Source organism: Seriola dumerili, unplaced genomic scaffold, assembly GCF_002260705.1.
Source record: "Seriola dumerili isolate Sdu_G_001 unplaced genomic scaffold, Sdu_1.0 BDQW01000068.1, whole genome shotgun sequence".
NCBI classification, from domain to species: Eukaryota; Metazoa; Chordata; class Actinopteri; order Carangiformes; family Carangidae; genus Seriola; species Seriola dumerili.
In genome coordinates, this window is record NW_019174323.1 from 197,246 (window position 1) to 209,693 (window position 12,448).

General features: G+C 41.7%; 1 protein-coding gene across 1 annotated transcript in view; it reads right to left on the minus strand.

Annotated features, from left to right (window-relative positions):
• The window catches only part of LOC111220139 (glutamate receptor ionotropic, delta-1-like), a 542,882-nt gene that overhangs the window by 69,662 nt on the left and 460,772 nt on the right, over positions 1-12,448 (minus strand). The window contains exons 6-7 of the mRNA XM_022743126.1: positions 7,365-7,538; positions 396-557 (exon numbers count right to left, since the gene is read on the minus strand). Of these exons, the coding sequence (XP_022598847.1) occupies positions 396-557; positions 7,365-7,538 (336 nt within the window). The remainder of the gene's footprint in view (positions 1-395; positions 558-7,364; positions 7,539-12,448) is intronic.

Here is a 12,448-nt window from a genome sequence, read left to right on the forward strand (position 1 = left end):
TACTTCAGAGGAGATCAAGGCAATTCGGTCAATTAACAAACGATCACATTCAAGCTGTTAATCAGTTCTGCAGCCTTGAAAATAAGAATCATTACAGCGCTTCAAAATAGTGAGTTTAAGGGTGTAGTGTTTGATGGACTGTTATTAGATTGAGCTTCATTTCAATCAACAATAGCCTAATTTTCAAACATATTTTTGCTTGTGATTCCAAAAATACAAAACTCAGTTACACGCTGAACACAAATGAAATATCTGTGTAACCACAAATTAATCACAACATAGGGATTTCATCAAATAATTAAGGTGGATCAGGTTTGTTGCTGTTGCTTAACAGATAAATGGAGATGTGTGTGTGCGTGCGTGCATGTGGGTTTATTGTCAGAAAGCCTCAGTACCTTCTGGATGGTCTCAAGCATGGACCAGCCTCCGTTCCAGGGCTTGGTGGACTTCCTGATGCAGTTGAGGCTGGCCATACTGTGCCACTTCCTGTCCTCCAACTTCCTGTAGAAGGCATTGGCCAGCATCAGCACGCTGTCGTACAGGTAGAGGTTGGACACCTGGAGAGAGGAGGGGAGACACAAGTTAAAGATAAATACATTCAGATATTTTTTATGTCTGGTATCAAAAACAGAGATTCATGTTAAATATTGATTTCCTGACATGAAAGCATTCAAATCAATATAACTGTGCATGACTGGAGACAGAAAGAGTGTGTGGTGTGTTTGATGCCTGCAGCAAAAGGCATTCACATTCAGTTAAGTTTTCTGAGTCCATATATTTGCAGATTCTTTTACATATGTACAAATCTTACTTACATAGATCTGTGTGCACATTGAAACTTTATTTTACGCATTAATACATATCAGTGCACCAGCAAATCTGAATACATGTTTACAGATTCTTGCACAGATTCACAAATCGACACACATACACTGATGTAAAGTTTCACAACTCTCCATACACTTTTAGAAATACTATTGCTACTATAATATCCAGTGTATTAAACTGGAATCCAGTAATCCACAGTCTTTACCAGGTTTGTTGCTTGTTTGTTAATTAAATTAATTAAATTGATTTCTTGATACATGGTGCATGTAGCTGATGTAAACCTACACTACACTTTTCCTAACTGGTTGTGCTTACGTGTTCGATGATGTTATTTGAAGTGACATCAATGACACACATGAAGACAGTGGGGGGAAAATGTAAAGGACAAATTCAAGATTTCACAGTGCAACTGAGACACACAAACACATATATGTACTTGGGATGGAACAATATGTTTTTTTTCAGGGCCAATATCGATAGTGATTATTAGTAATCAAGAAGGCCGATAACCGATATTTGAAACCAATATGCAAACACACACCAATACTGCTACATGAGGACACTCGTCGTGGTGTCCAGGTGTTTGTATTATTTTGTCCACCCCAAAGATATCACTGAAGGTAGGCTAAATAACACAAACACCTCTGTATAATGTAATACAGCTACACACACTACCTCCTCCATAATTATCATACAGTTGAATCAACAACTCTCTAACTATTTTATTACAAATTGAACATTACAACCTTCATGAAAAAAGGATTTACTGCAGGACTGTTGTATTACTCTACATCAGTTTTAAACTGCCCACTGAATGTATATTAGTAATTATCAGTTGTAGTGCCTGAGTAGAATTAATTGGTTAATCACAATATAACATTTACCCCTAGCCTTCTAAAAATGTAACACAGCAACTTTGCTCAGAGACATTTAACTGACTTAGTATGTGCTTTTATCTGAGAACATTTTTACTCCCTGACTTTACTTCTACTGCAGTAAAATGTCTTTTCAGCATCAGTAGTTAGTGACAGTTCATGTGCTGACATGCTGCAGTCACTGTAGTGTCTCATTTCGTCTCTGGAGTTTCTGTAGCGTTTACCGCTGCTCTGTCTGAGCACCGTTAATGTTGCTGTTTTCTTCATCACAGTGACTAACTACCTGCTGTACATTTAAACTTACACTAGTTTCCGCTCCAGCACTCAGAGCTCTCTGCTGCTTTTGGCGACTTTCACCGACTCGTCAGTTGTTTACATGCTGTTCAGATCTGCTAGTTACTTTAGCTTAGCAGTTAGCGCTAGCTTCTCTCTCTCTCTCCCTCTCTCGGTGTGTCTTGAGCCAACAGACGAACTTGTTCATCAGAGTGTGGTGTTGTCGTAACTTCAGTGTAGAGGACTGAGCTGTTTGTTACATCTTCAGTGATGTCTGCTGTCTTACCTTCCACACACAGCTCCGCTCATTAACCGGAGCAGCTCGAGTCTGAGACAGTCTGTGTACACAGCAGCCTTCAGTGATAGGCTATTACTCGTGATGACGTGTAACCAATCAGATGGTGCAGAGTGGTGAAGACATAAAGTAGCGCATTTTTAGATTTTAAATTAATTAATTTCATCATTAAAAAAAAAAATCAGAATATTGCATCATATATTATATATTATATTGCATATTGGAATCTAAACACAATTATATGTTAATACACAATTAATTTAGCCAAAAGATAAATCTGTGATATTCATCATGTCTTGTCTTCTCTATAGTAAAGCGTGGGAGAGCTTTGATTGAGGCTGGACTTTACATGAGCTGCTACTTATGATGGTAACACTGAGAGTGAGGGCAGATCTATTCTTTGTGTTGAGGTGTTTGTGCAGAATTAAGGCCTGTGGCTACAACATCATCAGTACTAACAATAACAGCTCTAATTTCCTTCAGATCAAATGTTGCGCTCACTTGTCTCCTGCTGACAATCAGATACAGTCTATAAAGTGACACTAATGTCTGTCAGCAGTAACACTGACTGAGTCAACAGGGTGAAATGACACTCAGTGGCAAACATTCATGTCCTGCTGTAGTTCACTGTTACAAAGCATTGATGAACTCAGGTTCAGACATTCTGTATGTGACAAGTCGAAAAATCCAAGGATGTCGATTCAAACAGTAATCTGTGGTAAAAGACCACAAGCACGCAGAATAAAGCAGGAGCGGAAGTCTTGAAGCTAAGCTGTAATCCTGGGTACAGGCGGATCAGACAAGACACATTAATAGGCTACATTAAATAAACCTCTAATGCCAATTTAGATGTGTAGCAGCGACAAAATGTCTTAATTAATCAGAGATACTGGTTCCTAATAAGTGATGTCGTCTGCTCACGTCCTCCTGAGCAACATGCAGGTAGTTGGTGGTAACGTGAACTTATTCACGTTTTATTCAGTTGACATTTCAGAAACCTTCTCCCGTACTTTTGACTGCAGCTTTAAAGCAGCAGCATTCCCACTTGCTTTACTGACACAGAGTGACCCTGCTCACGCTGACAGTGTTTGACGGGTGGACGCTCACTCTGTCCTTCATCAGGGAGAAAGATTAGGGCTTTTGGGGGCGACTTCCATGAACACTTAAACTTCTTTTGCATGAATTATTGAGACAAACATCCTCTTCTACCTGCCTCCCAGAGGGTTTCAGGTGAGGACAGAGAGGTTCTCCAGAGGTCAAGGATGAAAAGACCGACTCCAGGTGAAGATTTTTATGTAGTGGGTGATTTTGAGAAGGAAGAGAAGAGACAAAGTGAGGATGGGTGAGGAAGGAAGAAAGAAATATGAGGATGGGAAGGAGAACAGACTGTTAAAAAAATAATCAGGCGGAGGGAGGAGAGGGAAAAATATGAGCGGGAAGAAAAAGAAGAAGGAAAAACAAATGAACTGAAAAGACAAAGACAAGGCAAACGCATGCAAATAGACAAACAACAAACAAAAGTGACATTCAGTGTAAAAAGAAACAGAATGAAACCAGAGCAGTTTCAATTATCACAAGTCATTAAGAAGGTTAAAGGGGAGGAAGAGAGAAAAGACAAAAGGAGGAGAGAAAGAAGGAGGAAATTAAAAGAAGGTAAAGGCCAAAAGAGGCTAGAGGCAACAAGACAAGAGACGGAAAGGGGGGGGAGGAAGTTTTTTAACACATGGAAAAAGAGAGAGTGAGAAACTGAGATAAGAACATGAGAAAGAGGAGCAGAATTAAAGATTAAAGATGCAGAGATGAAACGGGGCGAGATAGAGAGTGTGTGACCTTAGTGCTGTCTCTGTGGGTTCACGCCGCTCTGATGTCACACATGTAGAAAACTACACTCATCAACACAAATGTCAAGACGAGACAGAAAAAAAACAAACATTTGTCAGCATGAATTACAGTAATTGTTCTGTTTGCTGATTTTAAATGTCAACCACACATCACTGTGATATTTCATAACCGGAAATAATACTCCAGTGGAGTTTGTGTGTGTGTGTGTGTGTGTGTGGGGGAAAATGTCTTAGTGCGTGATGTGACAGTGTTTATTGGTGTCCTCTGTGTGTCAACTGCTACCACAGACTAAATGTGACTAAATGGAATTCACTGGAATGAGTCCAATTAGATTTCATTGTAGATATTAGTCATGACACAAACTCAACACTGATAAATAAAGTCAGCAGCAGTGTTGTGGCTGCATGTTCATAAACAACTACTGACGGCTAAAAGCCACACAAGAATTTCTGTGAGGCGACAGCACATCACAACTCAGACTTTTCCTGCAGCGGAGCGTTTAGCAGCTAATGAGCTAGATGTTTCCCTCAGGAGCTGGCGGAGACCAAACACTGAGCTAAAACTGAGATTCATCAGGCAAACACAGACACCACAACGCATGGATCATCATGCTGATCTGTGGCTGCTACATGTGGAAATAAACAACTATTTACTAGTAAATTCATTTCCACAGGCCTATAGTGGTGAAAAAAAGCAGCTACACTGTTTAGTGTCATATTTTAATTTTAATACAGTATCCTAAAACCTGGGCTAACTTGCTACACTGCACTGCAAGGACATGCTACATGGATCAGCAACTGGTGAGGATACCGACTCCTTGCCTGTATCAAATGGGGGCAAAGCCTCTAGTCAAAGGTCAACTGAGCAAAAATGGTGCAAAGTGGAAAGCCAAAGCCCCGAACCTATTCTAAGTCTGAGTTCTAAAAGCCTGAAATATGACACTGATGTGACAGCAATGTGATTTACTATATTGCTAGAAAAATTTGCCATTTTTAATATGAGACAACAGCTGTTCTGTTTATGTTCAGCAGCTGCCCTGAGGTTTTAACACTGAGCCTACAGCACACGTAGACAGTGATCTCATCTCATGATTAGCTATAAATACTGTGACATTTGAATTAGTGCTGTGTTTTAATTAAATACATTCATGACCATGAGATGTATTACTTTGTCCCTCTGCCTCCTAGTGCTTGTTTTGAGGCATGGCAGTGTCTTCAGACCTCACGCTGCTCCAGGATCAGCCGGTCTCCCTCCTGCTCTGTGACACTGCTGGAGCGTCTGAGACTTTGTGTGTCCTCATTTAACATTCAGCTGATATTTGAACACTGAGATTTGCTTTGACGGCCTCGGTGTGCTCAGTCTACTGTATGTGTACTGTGCTTGTATGGGAGGGTGGATTCATGAATGCACTCATGAATTTATGGATGCGCATCATTGATTTGGAAACTCCTGCCAATGTCATTGACCAAAGCACCGACCTCTGACCTGGAGTCTGGCACCATGTGGGCCCAGTGCCCCTGGATTATTAGGATGGGTCAAATCAGGGAGATTCACCTCAGGTGAAGTATTAAAGATAAAGTTTAGAGAAATCTTTCCCTGTAATATGTAATTTCTGTCCTCAAATGACTCAGTTTTTCCTTTGTCCCATATTTTAATAATTTCTACACTCCAATGACTTAATTTGTCCCTTCAGAATAATAATTCATACCTTTGAATTACTAAATTGTGCCCTAAAACTACTTAATTAATTCCCTAAAGCTTTCATTCTTTCCCTCCACCATCACTCTGATTATGGACCATTTTGACAGAGGAATGAGATACACTGTGTGACCCTCTGTGTTTGTCTGTTAAACACATCTTTTGTCGTTCTTTGGTGAAGATTTTTTCTGTCCTCCCCGAGACAGAGAGGTGATTTGAGAACATGTTTTATTAATTGAAGGACAAAGATTATTCTGAATAAAGTTAGTTTGGGAACACAAGTTCCCGACCTGAGGTGATGATTTATTACAAATATTCCCCCTTGATCTTTTACTGGAGTCCAAGAACCTTTCAACAAATTCCATATTGTTTGCCCTTTACTGCAATCAGCTGAAACATTTCTGTCTCTGAGATGTGGAGACACAAGTGGTCGCATAGGTTGCTCCCAAATTGTCTGCATTTTCCACCCTAAACCTCATCAGTCAGGACTCAGACTGGAGTGGTATTTCTGCAGAGATACATTAAACGTCAGTGATAACCATGGGTGGCAGAGGCCCGCAGAGGGGCCAACGAGTACACCTCCCAGATCCCGACAGTGTAGTCATGCAGCTCCCCACATCAAACAAGTGGTTGGTAGGTTGATCTGACTTCCTCTCCACAGGAGCTTAGAGACTGGGAAAGCATGTTAATGTTACACCCCGCGGCCATGCAAATGTCTCACCGGTGCATGTTCGTTTATGGGTGAATTCAGGCCCGTTGTGGCCTGAATTCACCCTGTCTGGGTTATCCCGGAGACGGAAACCACAGTAACACACCGAGCTTTGGCGTCAGAAAGACACTCATTTTATCATTAGGAGGGTTGGAAATAGCATCTCAAAATTTCCCCGGAATCCTTGCTAAAATCTGCTCCTGTTGGAATCTGTGTGTGTCTGTACATCGTCTATCGAAGATCTATTGAAAATCATCACATGCACTGAACAATAGAGGAAACCTATTGTAGCTAGATGCTAGAGTCCAACATGGACTGTAAGAATCGTAAGAGAATGTATGCAGCTGATTCAACAAGTGTCTTAACCAGATATGAAGGCCTCCATCTTTAACACAGAGAGCAGAGCAGCTAAACTTCCAACAGCCATGATCCTAAAACCAACAAAACACCGCAGACACAAGACCAGCCTTACGTTAAGCTCCTCTCATGTGATCACAGCTGAAAGAATATGTAGAAACATAGAGCATAGCTGGCACTCCATTGTTTCCACTTCACAGCTGCTGCTGAGTTTTAAGAGGAATGTTGTTCTACTAAAAATATCACCACACATTGAACAAATGTCAAAAAGAAATGAAGAATGAAAACCTCGCTATGATTAATTATCTGCAGTTTTGTGTCGAAAGCTAAACTTTAATCTTTGCCTCAGGAAAACAGTGATATATTCCCAGGTAGTGATCACTTTCAAATGAAGGGAAGTCCTTCGGCCTCCGTCAGTAACGGATGCTGAGAGCAGCAAACGTTTATCAATCAGCGAAGCATTGATCGTAAAGATTCATTCATTTACCTCCAGGTTCTGCAGGTATCCTTCCTGCGGGTCGCACAGCAGCGAGGAGATCCGGTGGTTGTGTCTCATACAGCGGGTGCTGCTGTCCTTCCACAAGGGGAAGATCTGTCGGATCACCGTCATGCGCCCCAGTGCACTGTGGGTAAGCTCCAGGATCTCTGTGTCGCTGATTTCCTGCAGTGACGAGGAGGAGAAGTTATTGACCTCATTTTAATTAGTAGAGTTTGACTGATTAATGTCATTTTTCTGATTGGAGCTGATTCCTCATGTGCTGCGAGGTGAGTGGAGGCAGGTGGGGTGTGTTTATCACCCTGAGTAACTTCAACTCTGCACATGATGAACAGAATAATGTTTATTCCCTCTGTCACGTTAATTAAGAGCAGTGATCAGTGATCGTTGTCACGTACAAAAAAAACACAATGACAGAGTCAAAGCCAAACAGGAAAGGGGATTCACACAGGCCATTAAAAAGCTTAATTTATTGATGCACTTTTAATTGGTTTGACGAACAGAAACCCAATTATTTTCTGGGAGGTGTAATTATAGATAGCCTCAATCTAACTCTAAAAGCATGAGAATAATCTATGAATAATATTGGCTTTATTATGTTTTATACCACCAACCTCATTACACTCAACAACTTAAAACAGAGTCGACCCAACCAAGGACTTTTTTTTCCCAAGTTTTGTTGTATTTCTTGTATTTAACTTCTCTGTCTCCAATTAAAAATGAAGAAGTGCTTGTAAACAAAAGTCACATGGACCCACGGCTCATTTATTGGAGGGTTTTTGAAAACATGTCATTCTGTCAGGTTAAAGGGTCTAAAAGTCAAAACAAAGTTGATTGCAGATCCTGTAATTGCAGCCGAGACATTAAGAACCTGTCTGTTTGTGGAGATGTATTTACTTTCTCTGGTGCTCAGACCACTCAACAACACAAAGACGTTGGTGCCTCTGTCCATTCTCCTCACGCTTCCCGAGACGCCTCGGGGCTGATCAGTGACACTCGGGTTTGAAAGATATGTTTCTGACTTTTATAACTGCACCCAGTAAGTGCATGAGGGTGTTCTTTTGTTATCCTCATTTTGTACAGACTTCAAAGACACGAGAGAGAGAGAGAGAGAGCGAGACAGACAGACAGAGAGAGAGAGAGAGAGAGAGAGAGAGAGATAAGGCAGTGAGATGCAGCCAAGAGGAGGCTGTGACAGTGTGGCCATTCAGAACCGCTGGAAACACTCTTGCTTTTTGGGTGTGGATGGATAAAACATCGCACCACTTGGTTCATTTCAAGCATGTTGAACCCTTCAAGTCTGGTTCAAGGGCTGCGGTCCAGTTCATCCCATCGGTTTTGGATGGGGTTGAGGTCAGGGGGTCTGTGCAGACCAGTCAAGTTCTTCCACAGCAAACTGAGAGGAGCATTTCTTTATGGAGGTGGCTTTGTGCACAGGAGCAATGTTATGTTGAAAACAGAAAGGAGACAAACAACTCGACTCTACTCGCTTTTCAGTGCAGGCAGTACCCCCTCAATGTGGCGTCGTTACTACAGCGACAACGCATGAAGCTATTGTGACGTCATCTTCAATGATGACGCAGTACTGACAATTCTCTCCGACAGTCACTCGTCTGCAGAGTTTTGGCATCACCTCAGCTCACCTGGAACCACAGCGGAGATGATACCAAAAAAACATATCAGGTATGAAGTTCTATCAACAACTTTTGCCCAATGGAAAACCAAAAAAAGGTGAGTCGAGCCAGTGCCATGCAGTGGAAAAGGGGCTATAAAGTGCACTAAAATATAGTATGTGTAGGTAACAAACCACCCACAGACATGATGTCAAGGAAATTGTTTTGTCTATGCCCGACTCTAACAAGAGGATTACCTTGTTAACATTGACTCAGCTGCACCTTGTTCTCTATTTGTATCTGAAGCAGCATCATATTTCTGCACTTATCAGATGATCTCTCTGGGGTTTTGAGAAGCGAGAGCATGTAAAAGAATATAATGCATACGATGCACTGAAGGACAGTTTTTCTTTTATATCATTTTACACCCTTCAGAGAGGGACACAGTAATACAATCAATACTCAAACTACTTGGTGGCACTTGTCAACCACAAAATGGAGGCAGAAGAGGATGTGAAATGGATGTGATTTTACGGAGGGATGGTGACGACCTGCATTCAGGTACAGGCGGAGTGAAGAGGGGGATGATGTGGAGAGTGAGCGGGAGGTGAGTGGAGGACCATGGGGATCACTGGAAGAATCAGATAAGAGGTTTTGGAGGCCAGTTATTTTCTGAGAAACACAGCAACGAGTGGAATATAACTTCCAGAAACGGGCAGCACTTGGTGGGAAACGCAGCGTGTTGGGATGTTCATCGTGTACCTGCTGGTAGACCTTATTATACAACGGCTGATAGATATTATTTAATCACCATGAAAGTCTATACTGCATTTGGCATCTAAAACACCTGAACCATGACTTGTTTCTCTGACACACACAATTCTCTCCAGGGTAAAAATAATATATTAGTATATACAGATACATTGGCTTGGGTAGATGTTTAAATAGAAATACACTATGCGCTGTGGAGGTACACTCTCTGTCTATGGTGCATGTAAATTATAAAAATATAATTTATGGACAAATCAGCTGCGGCTCTATTGAATCAGTTGCTCTTTAATAAAAGGAGATGAACTCACAGTTTGGAGTTCATATGTTATCTGATCATTTTACCTTCTAATCCCCTGGTTGAACAGCTGCCCTGCTCTCATTACCTGCAGTCTAATAAGTCATTAGCCTTTGGTTTCGTTCTGTGCGGTGATGGGGAGGAATGAGGTGGAGGATGGTGGAGGAGGAGGAGGAGGAGGAGGAGGAAAAAGAAAGACCGGACAGAGAAACGAGGCTCTGATGGATTCAGCTGTCGATACAGACGGAATGTTTAACAGCTACACCTGGAGTAGCTGTAATGTAACCTGGAGTTGCTTTTTTTTTGTTCACAAAGCATCTTATTTGCATTTCAAAGAGAAGCACTGCAGTCTTTTACAGTCAGAGTCCATTCCCATCTCTCCTACACCTTCTGTTTTCCAATGGATAGCTCAGGTAATGAGGTTTTGTCTAACATTAACTCATTTCTAAGGTACAACCTTAAAACAAGCTGATGTCTTGGCGAACAAAGACTTCCTCAACAGACAGATGTGAGTAACACGTTTGTAAAGGAGCCTTTTATTCTTTTCTCTATTGGGTCATTTTAAGGTGGACAGCTCTTTGACTACAATAGTTATTTAGAAACATTAACATGGACACATTATGGTCCAAGGTTGATGGTTACTAACCATTCAGGAGTACCATGCCTCCACAGACTCAAACCACAATGTTTTATGCAATAGTTGCCAACTGCTGTTGACCTTATAAAGTCTACATGCAGTCAACCAAAGACTGACTGTTTGATTCAAGTAGATTTGATAAACCTGAAGTTTAAGAAAAGTTGAATTGAGGGCAACTGGACTTGGTTGTAGATACTTGAAGACATTTCATCCAAGAGATATTATTTTTCAACTTAAATTATTATTCCTCTCCTTCACATCCCCGAAGAGTTTAAAAACCTCAAATTCATCGACCTCTTATTCTGCTCCGAGCAAGCACTTCCATACACGGACAATTCCTTGCTAAAATTTTTAAGATTAAAACAATGAGAAAAAATGTTCAAGTCATGAGCGAGTCCAGAGTTGGACACTTCTTAGACTTCACGCCCTCCCATGCTCACCAAGTCCAGCTGCCCTCAGTTCAACTTCTCTTGGATAACAGTGACCTGGATGACAGATGTTTTCAGAGAAACATCTGCAAACAGCCACTGTCCACTTACAGACACAGTCAGAGAGCAGCTGGTGAACACAGCTGAGCATTCAGCAGCCAGAGAGCCAGACATTTCCGTCAGGAGCTGGAGGAGACCAAACACAGAGCTAAACACTACTGTGATTCATCAGGTGTCACATACATGACTCCACATGAGCCGCCACGTTGCTCTGTAGCTGCTGGATGAAGAAATAAGCAGCCGTTTTAGAACAAGTTCGACTTATCAACTTAAAATTTGATGATTTGTCAGAGTTGTTTTTACTGCTGTCCAACAGTTATTGCAGGTTTAATGGATAAATGAACACGCACACGTTCATAGTATAAAAACTTCTTCATCGTTGCTGCTCAAGGATCCTTTTAGCATCAGGGTTTTTATTTTTCATCCTAGCTGTAGGGTTAACATTTTATTACGTTTTGTGTTTGCTAACATATAAATCTTTGCACCAACAGTGCTTTTCGCCCTTGAACATATTTACTGATATGTGAGCTTAAGAAAGACAAAATAATTCTGTACCTGCTTCATGAGTTACGGCACTATTAAAAGCAACAACGAAAACCTGCCTCTGTTTGTTTCCTCTTCACGTGTTTTGAGTGTGAGCAGCTTGAGCGTGCTGGTCACAGACGTTTGTGTGAACTCGCGCCTGTTTCTCAGATCGTACCTGACAGCTGCTGTTTCACACACTCTGTCTAACCACTAGGCTCCACTGCTGCCCACTGAGAGTCTCTGTCATCTCTCCCTCACCAGCCGGCCTTTTCCCCCGCTGGTTAATTACTCTCCTCATCTCTCTTCACCTCTCCCTCTAATCACTGTAACGGTAGGACTCTCTGCACCTCTGTTTGTTCTCCATTCTCTCTTTTTTCTCTTTCCTGCCCTAAATGTGAGAGTCTCCCTCTCTCTCTCTCTCTCTCTCTCTCTCTCTCTCTCTCTCCAGGTCTTTTTAATTGGCGTCAGTAGTGTTATGGGGTTGTGGGCATTTGTATTACCAGCAGGCAGAGGGTGAACAGGACACCTTTCTCCAGCTGACAGCGTGTCTTTGCACTGTACTGCACACAGGGACAGTGTCGCTGTCTGAGCAGTGCCGCAGAAAAACAACACCGCCACAAACCATCTAAAGTTTCTTAAAATCCAAACCTTTTGATTGTGCTTCATCGAGCTCTGTTCTGGTTTCATACAACTTCAGTCTTATTTTAGCAGCTTTCCCCTCCTCAGATCTGATGACGAGGTGGTCT